Source organism: Mytilus galloprovincialis, chromosome 12 (genome assembly GCF_965363235.1).
Source record: "Mytilus galloprovincialis chromosome 12, xbMytGall1.hap1.1, whole genome shotgun sequence".
In the NCBI taxonomy this organism is placed as follows: Eukaryota; Metazoa; Mollusca; class Bivalvia; order Mytilida; family Mytilidae; genus Mytilus; species Mytilus galloprovincialis.
Window position 1 is genome coordinate 28,964,536 of NC_134849.1, and position 18,215 is coordinate 28,982,750.

The 18,215-nt window shown below is 32.7% G+C and overlaps 1 protein-coding gene across 2 annotated transcripts in view; it reads right to left on the reverse strand.

The window, feature by feature from the left end:
- Positions 1–16,598, reverse strand: part of LOC143055362 (uncharacterized) — a 188,646-nt gene extending 172,048 nt beyond the window's left edge. Inside the window, exons 1-6 of one of the 2 annotated variants that reach the window (XR_012972001.1) lie at positions 16,553–16,598; positions 16,206–16,327; positions 15,482–15,509; positions 13,424–13,630; positions 11,039–11,142; positions 9,368–9,575 (exon numbers count right to left, since the gene is read on the reverse strand). Coding sequence is in view for 1 of the 2 variants with exons in the window: in XM_076228501.1 (XP_076084616.1) it covers positions 16,206–16,322 (117 nt within the window). In the remaining variant the exon portion in view is untranslated. Of the gene's footprint in view, positions 1–9,367; positions 9,576–11,038; positions 11,143–13,423; positions 13,631–15,481; positions 15,510–16,205; positions 16,328–16,552 lie in introns of those variants that run through there. The other variant, XM_076228501.1, reaches the window with a different exon arrangement.
- Positions 16,599–18,215: the final 1,617 nt, after the last annotated feature.

The window sequence follows — 18,215 nt, forward strand, 5'->3', positions numbered from 1 at the left end:
TAAACGTTGAGTATCAGACGAATTGTTTTCTGACTGTCGAACATTCATTTGAAAACCCGCTACTTGCTTTTGTTTTGTTTTAGACGCTTAGTAGCAAGAAGGTTACAGCCAAACAGTTTACAGATTGCCAAAGAACAATGGCATCTTTGTGTTGGTCAGAAAGGGAAAAAAAAAACTATCACCCCTATAGAATGGCATAATCTGTTAGAAAAAGTTAGCAAAATTAAGGGTTTCAACTACAGCATGTAATTTCCAGTTCCTAACGGATTTATAATTTAAATATAATTATGATGAGCTATTTAAAGGCATCACAAACAATATCATTTAAAATACAAATTCGGTCTAAGATGACGTACGTACAAAATATTTTTTTTTGGGAATAAAGTTTTGTATGCATAAAGATGAATGCTTTTGACCTGGGTCAGAAACACATTAACTGACTGCGAATATAATAAAACAAACTGCATATATCACGAACGAGTTCCAGCATATATGGCATACTCATTGAATCAACGTATTTTGTAAGAAAATGTGTAATCTTATTTCCTTTGGATTAACATGATTAATGGTTTGGTATTTGTCAACTAATGCTGTTTGCAATATATACATTCCTGTTCTTTGGCTTTTGATTTTTGCTGTGCATATGTGTTTTTTTTTATTTAAGTATTATGAATTTTTGAAGTCAAAAGACAAAATGAATCTCAAACTTAATTATGACATCAGCAATTTATAAATACGTTAGATGTCAGCATAGTTAAATAAACCGACTTTCTAGTCCTCCTTGATTATAATATTTGTGTAAGAAGCTTAGACTTGTCTCCCAGTGGAAGTTGCAACAAATTGTATTCCAATTCTTCATAATGTTTTTGGCTGGTGAAAACATATAACTGAAACAAAATACAGGTTAATAATGAACATGAAAAAATTAAAGTTTCAAGCACAGTTAAATTGTGTTTGATTCAGTAAAAATGAAAATTATCAAATGAAAGGCAATGAATGATATTTGCCATTATCAAATGAACCAAATCAAAAAGCGTAGCTATAATGAAGCCGTTATTTAAGTTTGGTATGTATTTTCTGAACTGACCTTCACGAAGAACCCTTAACCCCCTTCCCAATTCCATTGTTTAACACGTCGAAGAAGGTAAAACAAAAGAAAAAGCAAGCAAAGATTTATTTTCATCAAGTATGAAAATTGTTTTGTGAATAAACTTCTTTACATTAAAATATATCCTACATGTTGGCATCTTTAAACAGTAGCTCAACTTAAAAAAGCAAATAGACAAAAAGAAAGTACAACTGAAGGTAAACAACATGTATTGCTACATGAAAAATAAGACACAGGGTATGCGTATCGTGATTTTTGCGTGCGCAAGGACTACTCATTGTTTCCGCTCATAGTTTCCGTGAATACCCTTTACATGCGTTTTATGTTTCAAAATGGATAAAGTTTTGACAGTATATTCTTAATGCAAAAACGAAAAAAGAAATGTCTTTATTAGTAATTGTGTTGTTTCAAACTTTGGATTAAAATCAAATGTGTATTCAGAATCTATTCAGATACATTATTTCAGTGTGGATTACAAAGAGGATATAGTCAAAGCAGCTTATATTGGCAAGTTTTAAATATATTATATTTCAAAATGTAGTCCTCTCCTACTAGTTTCTTGTTTCTTCTCGGGTTTTGTTTTTACTAGGTGAGAAAAAAAAGAATAGCATATGTAGACAGGTGCTTGTTGAACCATATCGAGTGCACCGCAGTCGATTTTATTTCAAATATATAATAAATATGAACAAACGAAGAGCTAACAACATGCAATCAGTTATATTCTTTTGTATGAACTTTCAAGAGACTGTTATTGTTTACCCAAACGGCACAAGATCCCCCCCTCATTTTCTGTTTTGTTTTCTCTCTGAAATGTCGTGTCGTTCTTTTTTCGTTTATTTGTGTATTGAGTCCCTTGTGTTTTCTTTTTAAATGTTACCGAAACGTAATTTTGTCTCGATTTTCTTTTCTTTTCTTTTTTTTTATAAAATTATCACTGTGAACAAAGTGCGAATCGGACACACGATTGGTTTGATAGATAAAATGCGGTAATATAAAAAAGAAGATGTGGTATTATTGCCAATGAGACAACTATCCACAAAAGACCAAAAAGACACAAACATTAACAACTATAGGTAACCGTACGGCCTTCAACAATGAGCAAAGCCCATACCGCATAGTCAGCTATAAAAGGGCCCGGTAAGACAATGTAAAACAATTCAAACGAAAAAACTAACGGCCTTATTTATGTAAAAAAAAATAAAAGGAACGAAAAACAAATGTGAAACACATAAACAAACGACAACCAATGAATTACAGGCTCCTGACTTGGGACAGGCACATACATAAATAATGTAGCGGGGTTAAACATGCTAGTGGGATCCCAACCCTCCCCTAACCTGGGACAGTGGTATAACAGTACAACATAAGAACGAACTATAAAAATCAGCTGAAAAAGGCTTAACTCATCAGATAGACAAAAAATACAAGTGGACGTGGTAATGTTTTCCTTTATTCTGATTCCCATACTCATCGTCGTTCATAGGCGAATGTAGCATTATATTCATATTGATGCAATGACTTTAAAAAACAAGAACTTGTAAATCAACGCCAAAACCTGAGAATTATCAAATATATTATAGTTCCCTAGTTAATCATCGGAAGGAATTTCTAGATTTGCACTTCGTACACAGGATAAGGTTTAGGTGGTTCATGGCCTTTGTATTGCGGCTTGATCTATCAAATTTTAGAAGCAATACTTTATTGCTTTTTTACATTTTAATTGTAGATGAAAATTATGTAAGGAAGAATAAGAGCAACACCAGAGGTCAATTTGGATTACCTAAAGACGAACAAAGACAAATCTTTTGAAAAAAGAAATTCATAAAGGCAACAAAAACAAGACTTACAACGAGCATAATCAACTTATTGAATTAGTGTTAAAAGATACAACCCAAAAACATGAGCAAAATGGCTATGATAGAAGTATTGGTAATGTTAAAAAATCAATTTGAAAGGGATTTTTTCCCTCAAGAAACCGTGTTTATGAGTGACAAAATTATTGTTTTGGAACACGACTTTAATAAAATGTTTATTTTAATTGTCATTTTTTCTTTGATTGTATATTTGTTTAAATGATGAAAACAATTGGGGTAATTAAAAGTTTTTTTTTATTTCAGTGATTGAACTTTCATTTACCTGTAAAAATCAGTTATGCTACCTTTAGCTGTCCAATATTTTAAGAAAGAAGAGGGCTATTCTTTAAAATATTGGACAGCGAAAGGTAACATAATGGTTTCTTACAAGTAAATCATAGTCCAATCACTGAAATAAAGAACAGGGAAAACAATAGAATGACGTCACAACAATGTTTTAAGGTTCCTTAATATTTTTGGTTGGTGTGTTTCTTTGGTTCTTACTCCACTTGCAGCTACCTTTGCAAAACTTGGCGGTATCTTTTTTTCCCCATTTTTAACCTTAAAAAGCTAAAAGGTAAACCTTTTACCGCCAGCATGAACATTGTTAACTCATTTTCATTTAGGTCTTGTTCAAATATACTTCGCCTGGGAAGGAAAAGTTGATAGATAAGTGATAAGTATAAACGAACTATTCGAACCAATCAGCAATTTTTGCTCACACACAAAAATTTGAAGAAGAGGACGTTACAAATGTGACTGTGATGCTGATTGTTGTTGTTGTCCGTTGATTGATATAATTTATTTTGCCAGTTTTTATGGACTTTCACTTTTAAAATTGACTTAGAGTTTAGACTGTGTGTTCTACTTTTTTGTAAAAATATATGAGGCGAGACTGACTGCAATAGTATTACCAGAAGTGGTAGATGTGCAATGTTAATTGTTTGTTATTAAATGTATTATTATTTTTGATAATGGTGGTGAGGTTTTGATTGCAATAGTTGCTCATATTACAAATTATAAAAATAAATATACTTGTCTTTCCCCAAGTACTTTGAAAATCTCTAGCTTAAATCTAATATGCTTGAGTTTTTTCAAGATCGAACGAACATCTTTTGTCCACTTAGTATGACATAAGTCTGGTGAAATACCTGTCAAAACAATAACACATGAAGTTTGTATCATTCCATGACTCAATGATATGTTTTGTACAATCTTAAAACGATTAGGGTAGTAGGTCAAGGGGACAACACAAATTATATACTAATTTTGTTGTCATAACATTATGATGAATCAACAATTTATCTATTCTATAATATATATATATATATATATATAGACTCAGACGTTCTTATAAATATAATTATTTTCTGTGACTGTATCTTGCATTAATTTGTAGGATCCTTTACTATAGATAATTGAGCTGATCTGTAACAATAACATCTCCATGCCTTATTTATCATGTACTGTAGTACGACGCTAGATTAACTGACGAGGAAAGGCAACACACGGCCACCGAAAGCTTTATTATATGTGAAGCCCAGGTGATCGTGTGGTCTAGCGGGACGGCTACAGTGCAGGCGATTTGGTGTCACGATATCTCAGTAGCATGTGTTCGAATCCCGGTGAGGAAAGATCTAACATTGTTGGGTTGATGTTTAGACGAGTTGTATATACATAATGTACACAGCCATGTATCACCATCATTGCTGGTGATCCGATGGATAAATCTGTTGTAGAGTTGTCACTGACTCAGACGTACTTACAAATATAATTATTTTCTGTGGCTGTATCTTGCATTAATTTGTAGGATCCTTTACTATAGATAATTGAGCTGATCTGTAACAATAACATCTCCATGCCTTATATATCATGCACTGTAGTACGACGCTAGATTAAAACTGACGAGGAAAGGTAACACACGGCCACCGAAAGCTTTATTATATGTGAAGCCCAGGTGGTCGTGTGGTCTAGCGGGACGGCTACAGTGCAGGCGATTTGGTGTCACGATATCTCAGTAGCATGGGTTCGAATCCCGGCGAGGGAAGAACAAAAATTTGCGAAAGCAAATTTACAGATCTAACATTGTTGGGTTGATGTTTAGACGAGTTGTATATACATAATGTACACAGCCATGTATCACCATCATTGCTGGTTATCCGATGGATAAATCTGTTGTACAGTTGTCACTGACTCACACGTTCTTATAAATAAAATTATTATCTGTGACTGTATCTTGCATTAATTTGTAGGATCCTTTACTATAGATAATTGAGCTGATCTGTAACAATAACTTCTCCATGCCTTATGTATCATTTCTACGACGCTAGATTAAAACTGACGAGGAAAGGTAACACACGGCCACCGACAGCTTTATTATATGTGAAACTCTTCAATTTGGAGGTAAAACACGCTACATCTAGATTCTACACACTTGATAAAGCTGGAAACGAAAATATACATCAACATTCATGCATTTGTGAAGAAATATACAAAGAAACTTCTATTAGTCGATTAAAAGTATGAAAATTTGTTTACAAACACTTTCTACATTTACAAGTGATCATGTTATAGGCGCTTTTTGATTGGATGCAGCGAGTATTGATTGCAACCAATAAAAATTTGTACCTGAAATTTAAACTCAATCCGCTAAAGGTGGAGAGAGCGGGGGTGGATCGTAAGGCAGCAACCATTTGATTTTCTGGTGTGGTGGGGGGGGGGGGGGCTATGGATTTTTTTTGGAAATAAAAGTTTGTTTCGAGTTTTTGGAGAAAAGGCGAAAAAAAAAGTTTGTCCGGGAAAAAAAACCATAGCCCCCACCCCAGAAAATCAAATGTTTGCTGCCTAACCCTTAGCTAGCGAAGATGGCAATATCAGGCAGATTTTCTTCTGACTGTCGAACATTCGTTTGAAAAACTGCTTCTGCGTACAGGTCTTTTGTAGACACGTGGTGTCGCCTTTGTGTTCGGTGTGATCAGAATACATGTGTTCAATCAACAAAACAGATAGTTAGATTATAAGTTAATTGTCGCCAACGTTTGCCAATGTCGTTTTCTGCTGATTCAAACACGCAATCTGTGTTGCGTAGTAGCAATCTATTAACAGTTACGAATAAAGCTTTGATATCAATGCATAAATAAAGGCAACAACAGTATACCGCTGTTCGAAATTCATTAATCGATTGAGAAAAAAGCAAATCCATGTAACAAACTAAAACTGAGGGAAACATCAAATACAAGAGAAAAACTCCGATACAACATGTACAGAAACACGTATCAAAAGGTAACACACACAGAAACGAACTATAATATACCAATGGCCATTTTCCTGATTGGTTCAGGACATTTTGATAAAAAATAAACGGTAGGTTGAACCTGGTTTTGAGGCATGCCAAACCGCCTGCTTTTGTTGCAATGTTAAATATAACATTAAAATGACAACATTACATGATAGGACTACATTTCAAATAAATGGCAGAACATATTAGACAGAAAAACACACGAATAATAGCTAACAAAAGGTACAAGGTTTAAAATCTAATACACCTAACAAAAGACTAACCAGTAACGCTCTGATGAAAAAGTTCGAAAGCGAAAAAAAAAAAGAAAAAAAAAGGAAAGTTGAAGGGCATTGAGGACCACAAGTTCCAAAAAGTAGTGTTCCATACGGCTAGGGTTTTCTATCTGGGATAAGAACATCTATTATTTAGAATAATTCATACTTTTGCAAACCGTGAATTTTTTATAAAATGACTATAATATATTATATATAAATGAAAAAACCGGTGACTTACAACAAAATAAAAACGGATTGATAATTAACATAAACCAGCATATCAAAATCCACAGCAGCTTTAGCCAAATCGATAAACGCACACATTTGAATTTGAATAAAAGTAAGGTTTACAGTTTTCACTACGAAATGTAATTTCCAATTCCTCACGGATAAATAATTCAAATATATGATGAGCAGTTGAAAGGCATCAAAGCAATATGATAAAAACTACAAAATCTGTCTGCGATGACGTACGTTAAAAATACCGTTCTGTATATATAAAGATGAATGCTTGTGACCTTTTAAGGTCAAAAGCATACTAACTGAATGTGAATATTATAAAACAAATTATAATTTATGAACGAGTTTTAGCACATATTACATACACATTTATGCAATTTAGTTTGTAAGAACATGTGTAATATTAAATTCCCTGGATTGAGAGATTGTATTTGACAACTAATGATTATTGCATATATATAAATGCAATGTCCCTTTGGTTTTTTGCTATGCATTTGTATATACTGATGTTTTGGCATGAATGGATATCCCATGTCCTTTTTTAGCTCACATGGCACGGCGTCCGTCGTCGTTTGGCGTCGTCGTCGTCCGTCGTCGTTAACTTTTACAAATCTTCTCCTCTGAACCTACTGGGCCAAATCAACCAAACTTGGCCACAATCATCATTGGGGTATCTAGTTTATTAAATTTGTCCGGTTACCCAGCCAACCAACCACGATGGCCGATATTGTTAAAAATAGAATATAGGGGTAAAATGTAGATTTTGCCATATATCTCCGAAACCAAAGCATTTAGAGCCAATCTGACAAGGAGTAAATTTGTTTATCAGGTCAGAATTTATCTGTTCTGAAATTTTCAGATGAATCGGGTTACCCGTTGTTGGGTTGCTGCCCCTAAATTTGCAATTTAAAGGAAATTTTGCCGTTTTTGGTTATTATCTTGAATATTATTATAGATAGAGATAAACTGCAAACAGCATTAATGTTCAGCAAAGTAAGATCTACAAATAAGTCAACAGGATCGAAATGGTCAAATGACCCCTTAAGGAGTAATTGCCCTTTAAATTAATTTTTACCAATTTTTCATAAATTTTTGTAATTTTTTACAAAAATCTTTTCCTCTGAAACTACTGGGTCAAACTTAACCAAACTTAGCCACAATTATTATTAGGGTATCAAGTTAAAAATGTGTCCAATGACCCGGCAAACCAACCAAGATGGCTGCCATGGCTAAAAATAGAACATACGGGTAAAATGTAGATTTTGGCTTATAACTCTGAAACGCATTTTAAAGAAAATCTGACGGGGGTTAAATTGTTGATCAAGTCAATATCTATCTGCCCTGATGAATTGGACAGCTGGTTGTTGGGTGTCTGCCTCTAATTGGTAATTTTTAAGGAAATTTGGCCGTTTTTGGTTATTATCTTTAATACTATTATAGATAGAGATAAACTATAAACAGCAATAATGTTCAGCAAAGTGAGATCTAAAAATAAGTAAAATGACCAAAATGGTCAGTTGACCCCTAAGGAGTTATTGCCCTTTATAGTAAATTTTTAACAATTTTCATAAGTTTGGTAAATTTTACAAAAATATTTTCCCCTGTATCTAAAGGCTCAAGTTTGTTATACATTTGTTCTTTCACTAAATAATTCAAAATTTGGTGACTATGATGAACGCATCTATCCCATCAAACTGGAGATATAGTATACTACAGATACATTTAAGTCTGTCTCATATCTTGACAATGAGGGTCGGTTGAAAACCAAACTTTACGACAAAAGAGATGATTTCAGCTTTCCAATTGTGAATTTTCCATTTCTGAGTAGCAACATTCCAGCAGCACCTGCATGCGGGTATATATCTCCCAATTGATACGATATTCCCGTGCTTGCATTTCCTATCATGATTTTCTTGATAGAGGATTGCTGCTCACAAGGAAGCAATTAAACCGAGAGTTCCAAATGGTGAAGTTGAAATCATCCCTTCGTAAATTTTACGGACGCCATCACGAGTTGGTGGACCGTTATGGAATAACCGTGTCACAAATGATATCGGATATGTTCCTTACGTCGTAACTACAACCCCCTTCCCTTTCATGAATGTGACCTACTGGATTAGACTATATACCGGATTTGTTATCACATAATCCACACGACGGGTGCCACATGTGGAGCAAGATCTGCTTACCCTTCCGGAGCACCTGAGATCACCCTTAGTTTTTGGTGGGGTTTATGTTGTTTATTCTTTCGTTTTCTATGTTGTGTCATGTGTACTATTGTTTGTCTGTTGGTCTTTCTCATTTTTAGCCATGGCGTTGTCAGTTTATTTTCGATTGATGAGTTTGACTGTCCCTTTGGTATCTTTCGTCCCTCTTTTGTAGATATAGAAAACTGTAAGTAACAAGAATTTTCAGTAAAGTAAGATCTACACACACATCACTATCATCAAAACGCACAATGTTGTCATAAATCCATCTGTGTCCTTCGTTTAATATGCACATAAACCAAGTTGGGCGACACATGCTCATTAGAGAGCCTCTATTTCAATTTACACAAATGTTATGAGTTTTTTAATCTAAAAGATAAAATCAATTTCAAACTTTGTTATGCCTTTAGCAATTAAATACTTTATTAAATAAAATACTTTATATTCAAACATAATTCGATGATTAACCGACCATCTAGTCTTATTTTATTATTAAATATGTGTGAGAAGCTTCGACCTCTTGTATATTTTGTCTCCCAGTGGAAGTTTCCACACGTTAATGATTGTGTAGTCCAAATCTTCAAAGTGTTGTGCACAGGTTAACACATATATCTAAATAAAAAAAGACAAATAAAGGGTTAATAATAAACACGATAAAGTTAATGTTCTAAGAATAATTAAGATATGTGTGTTACATTCGAAATAAAAAAAGTTGAGGTTTTTTGCCATTATCAAAATTAAGAGGGGGAAGGAGGGGGGTAATACAAATCCATAAAATCTTTTTAATAATTTGTCAAAACGTAGTTATATTTCGGCATTTGCAAAAAGTATTCAAGTCAGAATATATACATGTATCGGTGTTTCAGGAGTAGTATAAGTATTATTCAACCAATTCTACATATTAAAGAAGCAGTGGTAATAAAGACAGCAATGCGAATGCGATAGAGTACACGTGATAGTAACATTAGTAGAAGCTCTTATACTACATATATTAGTGATGAAAGTTTTAGTTGAGTTGATATTATTTAAGTGAGTTGGTTTGTTTCTATGTTTCTTACTCCACTTGCAGCTACCTTTAAAAAACTACATTTTTTTGTTTATAACGATATATATATTACCGACGGCAGGAAACTTGAAAACTTCTTTTCATTAATGTCGGGTTCATATACACTTCGCCTGGACAGGAATGTAAATCCCCACCACACAGTTGATTTACTACACAGGCAAATTTTACTCACATCAATTTCACATGAATTTGAATTCATGTGAATCTCACGTGAAATTCACATCAATTTCACCTCAAACGAGCCTATACATGAAACTCACGTGAAATCACTTTTTGTGAGTTTCACGTGATTCTCATTTGAAACTCAGATGAATTTCACATGAAAATCACGTAATTTTATTTATGTGAAATTCACATGAATTTTAAAAATAAAGTAATTCAAATAACATCTAAATTTTCAAATTTAATTAAAGTCATGAAAAAAATCATTTTTTTTTTTGTTGTAAATTTCACATGAAATGCATGTGAAAAATTTCACATCAGATTCATGTGAACCTCAATTCACGTGAAATTCACATGAAAACTTTCACGTGAGTTTCATGTATAACAGGTATAAGCTCGATTGAGGTGAATCTCACGTGAAATTTTCATGTGAATTTCACGTGACCTTGATGTGAAATTCATGTGAGCAAATTTTGCCTGTGTAGTGATAAGTGTAAACCAACTACTTGGACCAGTCAGTAATCCTCTCCCACACACAATTTTTGGACAAAGACGTTGTAAAAATAACTTCGACGCTGAAAGTTATTGTTGTCCTTTGATTCATATTGTGTTATTTTGACAGATCATATGGACTTTCCCTTTTTTGAACTGTCTTGGAGTTTATACTTTTTTTTATACTCTTTCGTAAAAAAATACGTGGCGAGGCTGACTGCAATATTATCATCAGGAAGAGGTAGTTGTACAATGTTAATTGTTTCTAATCAAATGTAGTAATATTTCTAATAATGGTTTTGATGGTTTAATTGCAAAAGTTGCGCATAACACAAATAATCAAAAATAAATATACTCGTCGTTCTACAAGTACTTTGAAAATCTCTAGCTCGCGGTTATTGTAGTGGAGGTTGTCAAAGATTGACATAACATCTTTTTTCCACAATTCTGGTGAAAAACCTGTCAAAACAATAACACAGGACGTTTGAATAATTCAAAGACTCAATTGTATGCATTATACAATTTTAAAAAGATAAGGATAAAGTAAAACAACATATATTATGACATGAACGAAATGATAGAACACAAACAGAATACCAACGATCATAAACCACTACAAGGAAAATTATGCTTAATTAAAGCAATTCCAAAAAATACCAAACAATCCCAGAATGAACAAAGGGAAACTGCATAAAGATCACTTGCTCCGCTAACGGCAGATAATGGAAGTCAAATTCCAGGGAAAAGCAGGTCATTGTAGGTAGCGTTCAACGTTTTTCCGACATCATTGAATGAAATCGTCTATGCAAAACTTATGAAAAATTGTATATTTATTATTGTATTACCATTATAAATTATACAATGCAACTATTCAAAATGACAAAACGGTAATTATTAAAACAAGCATAGAAATCGTACGACCTTCAATAACGAACAAATCTTTTCGTAGTTAGCGCAATATGGTTCTAGTTTTACAAACTTTTAAACAACCGGAAAGGTAAAAAAAAAATATAAAAAATGGCCGGACCTTGTCAGGAATATGACAGTTGTTATCCATTTGTCTGATGTGTTTGTGCTTTTGATTTTGCAATTTGATAAGGGACTTTCGGTTCAGAAATTTCCTCAGAGTTCAGTATTTTTGTAATTATACTTTTTGCTGAATTTAACCACAACATTAACATTATTAAGTTAAAATATGACAGACAGCTATCCACGACTATAACTGACATACAAGTGCCCGCCTTTGGATAAGGATATAGCGAATGCAGCGCTTCTTAATATAGTACCGCCCAACCTTATCCTATACTAACACAATTTTGTTCATCTCCTAGATCAAACTCGAAGTTTTAACTCATCTGGTTGGCGCAAACCCAAAAAATAAAAAAGAACAAAAAAAAAACAAACTAAACTTGAGGCTCTAAAGAGCCTGTGTCGCTCACCTTGGTCTATGTGAATATTAAACAAAGGAATCAGATGGATTCATGACAAAATTGTGTTTTGGTGATGGTGATGTGTTTGTACATCTTACTTTATTTGAACATTCTTGCTACTTACAATTATCTCTATCTATAATGAACTTGGTCCAGTAGTTTCAGTTGAAAATGTAAGAAAAACAATAATTATGAAAATTGTTAAAAATTTACTATAAAGGACAATAACTCCTTAGGGGGTCAATTGACCATTTCAGTCATGTTGACTTATTTGTAAATCTTACTTTGCTGAACATTATTGCTGTTTGCAGTTTATATCTATCTATACATGCTATAATAATATTCAAGATAATAAACAAAAACAGCAAAATGTCCTTAAAATTACCAATTCAGGGGCAGCAACCCAACAACGGGGTTGTCCGATTCATCTGAAAATTTCAGGGCAGATAGATCTTGCCCTAATAAACTATTTTACCTCATGTCAGATTTGCTCTAAATGCTTTGGTTTTTGAGTTCGCAGCCCGAAACTGCATTTTACCGCTATGTTCTATTTTTATGAATACCCCAAAGATGATTGTGGCCAAGTTTGGATTAATTTGGCCCAGTAGTTTCAGAGGAGAGGATTTTTGTAAAAGATTACTTAGATTTACGAAAAATGGTTAAACATTGACAATAAAGGGCAATAACTCCTAAAGGGGTCAACTGACCATTTCGGTCATTTGACTTATTTGTAAATCGTACTTTGCTGAACATTATTGCTGTTTACAGTTTATCTCTATCTATAAAAATATTCTAGATAATAACCAAAAACAGCAAATGTCCCTAAAATTACCAATTCAGGGGCAGCAACCCAACAACAGGGTTGTCAGATTCATCTGAAAATTTTAGGGCAAATAGATCTTGACCTAATAAACAATTTTACCGCGTGTCAGATTTGCTCTAAATGCTTTGGTTTTTGAGTTCGCAGCCAAAAAATGCATTTTACCCCTATGTTCTATTTGAAGCCATGGCGACCATTTTGGTTGGTAGGCCGGGTCACTCGACACATTTTTAAAACTAGAAACCCCAATGATGATTGTGGCCAAGTTTGGTTTAATTTGGACCAGTAGTTTCAGAGGAGAAGATTTTTGTAAAAGTTAACGACGACAGACGACGGACGCCGGACGCAAAGTGATGGGAAAAGCTCATTTGGCCCTTCGGGCCAGGTGAGCTAAAAAGGAGTACTCGCAGTTACTTAAGACGAAAATATATCTTTATCGTTTTTCAAAACGCAATGATATAAATCGATATTTATAAGAATTCCACTTTACCATGGTAGTTGTCCATCGGCAGTTCAAACCATACGACATATTTCTGAGATAATCGTCTATTTGATAATTCTCGTCTGTAATCAAGATCTACAATACTCGCCAAGCTTTTAATACCAGTAAGAGGTGTGCATGTCACATTATAGGAGCCCATCCTCATAATATTATTTGTTACCATGTTTACAACAGAATCATCTTCTACTTCAAAAACTAAAAGTAAACAAAAACATACACATTTTTCAAATGTATTTTCGCGAAATTAACGTCCTACACGTTTTTCAAGAATAGGTATATATTTATGAAATAATTCCTTCATGTCAATACATATGCTCATTTCAACATGGGTAGGCATTATTTGTCAATTTCACACTGAGCGTAAAATATGGTCCAATATGATAATTTTTCATTTTAAATTGGGCAAAAGAGCACAGTGTGAAAGACTTATTTCGATTCTAATAGGACAAAAACGGTATTTTTATAGGTTGGAGCGTACACAAATACTTTAAGTTACAAATGTTTGCTGTTCCCGTTTCCTTCAAGTAAAGTATAACCATAATTTTTCATATTGAATTAATTTTAAAACTAATTGCTGAGTAAATATATGTTGTTTGCATTATTATGTGTAACACATTTCATGTAAGCAGCTAAACTGTGAATGATTTATTAGGAAACAAATGACAATAAATACATTAAGTGTGTTCACTGTCTTCTGATTGGTTATAAGTATTACTTTTATTTCCAATGTTGTCAACTCTGACGGTGTGTATTCATACGCCAGCATGTGTGTACGTTGTTATTGTTAATATTAATAATATAAAAAGTTCTTTGGGCCTTATTTTTGTTAGAAATTTATTCATAATTAATGGCAATGATTTATTTTGAATTTATTGAACCATACAAATAATTTTTGACTCTTCACATTTTACATAAGCGCTTTCGCAGTATATTCAAAGTGAAGAGTCAAAAATTATTTTATGGTTCAATAAATTCAAAATAAATAATAGTCATTCATTAAATGTAAAATATTCAACAGAATAATCTTATTTACATGTTCATAGCGTTAAAGTTAGTCTTTAATTTTAATACAAATACAAATATGTACATGCATAAAGAGTAAATCACTATACATTCAAGGAAAAAAAAAGAGAAAATGAAAAAAAATATGAACATGATGAAGGACAATATATTATATTGAAAACAATTTCGGGGGTACTTTTCGTCGATCTGTTTTAATTATCTGTTGTGAAAAGAGTTCAAAGATGTTTTGTTAATCTATCAACTAAGACAATCTTTTTGCAAACACATATTTTCGAGTACCGGGTCTAAAACATCATACACATTTAATAGAGAAAAAAAGACCCAACTCGAAGTAAAAGATTGCTTCAATAAAAATATGAATATATGTACATGTACAGACATACCAGATCCTATCAATTGTAACAACTGTTAACATAACGACTGTTCACAATTATTTCTTCTGAGTAATTGATCTACTTGATAACGTTCAATTTGTACTGTGTTTACAAGTGTATATATATATCACACGAAGAAGTTGTGTCGAAGTCAATATATGACACATACCAATTACGATTATGCTGATCATAATTTCTGTCTTTTTTTCCCCTTAATTATTCATCAGAATCATATATACATTTTTGTGACACAATTCGATAAAGACTTTAAACTATCCAACATCATTCTTTCTGCACATTACAACACATATGATCGGATCATTTCTTATAAAAGTCGCTTCTTATAATTAATAACGGACCATCTGTAAAGAGGGGTTCACTTCCATTATACTTTTGTTATGTTTTGTTTTGATCTAAAGAAATAATGTATTGCTTCAATTCATCTTCAAATACACCAATTTCTGATATTCCCATCTAATATTTGTTTTTATTTGCTAACACATTGTTGTTGATATAAAAGAATTTGTTGTGAATGTCAGACATGAGCTCGTTTTAATTTTTGTTTATTTCACTTTTTACATTTGTTCTCCTTTTCAATAGTTATTTAGAATGACCAATCAATCGGTAAGTAACATAAGTAAGAACATACTTGCAATAATCTGTGCTTCTCCCAGAACCTGAAAGTATTTGTTAAACGTAATTCAATTGATATTTCTTACTAATTTCAAAAAGTTTATAACTGTCGAGACTTTCATAAATAGAGATTATGTACATCTTTATAAAATTACAATACCTGTAAAGGAGTCAAATTTGAAGTACATCTGATTATAGATTATTATCTTAAATCAACCACCTATTATGTGTATACTTCAGTCGATTCAATTAGTTTGTTTTAAAAGATAAGAACTGATTTGATCATTAGAGACGCATACATTCATGCTTTGATATAAAAATCTATCAAACATAAAGAGAAAGTGGCCCTATTCATGTTCATTCTCAATGTTTATATGTTATGTAATATCGTAAAATACAACATATTTAAACTTGAAGTCTGAAAACAAGTGCGGCCATTTCCATCGTAAACAAAGACCATCTAAATAAAACACAAATTTCATAATTGTTAAAATTTCAGTAATTTTGCAGGAAACAATGATGCTAGTACCTGATGAATGTGCATTGTGTTGTCAAAAAAAGCAAATGTTATTGTAATAAAAGTATTTTACTTTCCAATACATAGTTTAAAAGTTTATATTTTAACAATTATATAAAACATGCAATATTTGGGACCAAAGGGCGTCTTACTCCTCAAACACAGCCAACATGACGAATGTGACATGTGACGAAATGTACAGTGTCGTTACTTTATATCTTACCCTAAATTTATATGATGCTTTGTCTGCAATGAAACTGCTAGCACTGTTTATGAATGATTCAACATCTATTCCGCTGCTGCTATTTCTTATTTCAATAGACATTAACACTCGCAACATTTTGCCTTAAAATACAATATGCATAATTAAGGTTACTTTAGTATATGTAAGGGTGCAAGATTGCAATGCATTACGTGTTTACAACATAGAATAATTTAAGCCAATAATAGAAAGTACAAAACCACATTTTAACTTATCTTGTGTAATGAAATATTATAGTTGTTTATGAACTAGACTTAGAAATATGTTTAATCCAATTTAAAGGCACTCTTAGTCAAAATTCAACGTACACTACGGTTTAATGTTTCACACCCCAAATCAGATAAATAGTTTACGTTTACCTGTGTAAAGATTATTCAGAATATATATCCCACAAAAATCACACAAAAGGCAGATAACTCTAGAAAACTACTGAACATCGATAACTTTTCTCGTCATACACTCTTACCAAGAACTTGGCGCTCGAAAACCATAATTCTTCAGCTGAATTTCAATGAAAACGTTTACTTTCGAATAACATTCTAGTAGCTAAGTAAAATTATGTAGAATACAAGCAAATATTTTGATTTGCTATATGGCTTTTAGTGAAATTAATTTTATAAAATTGCATGTATTTCAAAGTCTCGTGAATACACTTACAGTGGATCCAGTGTGATAAAGGGAGTACTTGCACGAAAAAAAAAACACGTGAAATAAGACATAATGGTTCATTTGTTAAATGATTTCTGAAGTGACCATTGCAGGAAAAAAAAAGATTTTGATGTGAACGTTTTGTAACTGGTCCACTGTACATGTTACAGGTATTTTATGATCTATAATAAGTTTATTTATAGCATGCCTTACCTTGACCAGCTTTATAAAACAATATATATATTTCTCTAATTCTTCGTCAATTTATCCCTTTCTGCACCCATTGTATAAAATAAATTTAATCAACGTGTGGTTCGTTTGATCTCAGTACTTCATTGGTTAAAATCCGATTATAACGTCGAATTTTATTGCTTTCTATTGTGACGGCATGAAAAAAAGGCGACCATGTCTGATGACGTCACATAGAAAGAAAACATCTTTTTGCAGATCATTCGAAAAGAAGGAATAAGTTTGTCTGCATAATGTTAGAAAATCATTAAAGAAACAGGTTCCACCACAAAATCTCGTGTAATACGATATTTTTTAACTGTCTCGAGTGGATAAATACCGTACTACACTCGATGCAGTGGTAGAATCTATATATATCAAGACTTTATATTATGATATTACAAACTAAGGCGATGTTAGTGTACCGATGCTAAAGTCAAACAAACGAACCGAAAAGAGTCAGATCAAGGGAAGTCGAAAGGTAAGCGTCTCCTGTAATATATGCATCAACCATAATGCGACGAATCTGATACAGTCTAACCAATTCTCTGATAAAACAAAGATATATGTCAACCCAATCACGTCAATAATACTTCAAATATGTTTACAAATAAAGGCAACAGTGAGTGGTATACCACTGTTCGAAATTCATAAATCGATTGAGAAAAACAAATCCGAGTTACGAACTAAAACTGAGAGAAACACATCAAATATAAGAGAGAAGTACGACACAACAGAAACACAACATTAAAATGTTACACACACAGAAACGAACTATAATATAACAATGGTAATTTTCCTGACTTGGTATAGGATATTTTTATAAAAACAAAATGGTGGATTGAACCCGCTTTTGTGGCATGCAAAACCTCCCGCTGTTATGGCAATGTTAAATTATAACATTAAAATGACAACATTTCATGATAGGACTACAATACAAAGAGATGGGAGACCATACACAGGCAAAATTTGCTCACATGAAATTCACATGAAAACTTTTACGTGAGATTCACCTCAATCGAGCTTATACATAAAACTCACGTGAAAATTTTGATGTGAATTTCACGTTAATTGAGATCAATCTGATGTGAAATT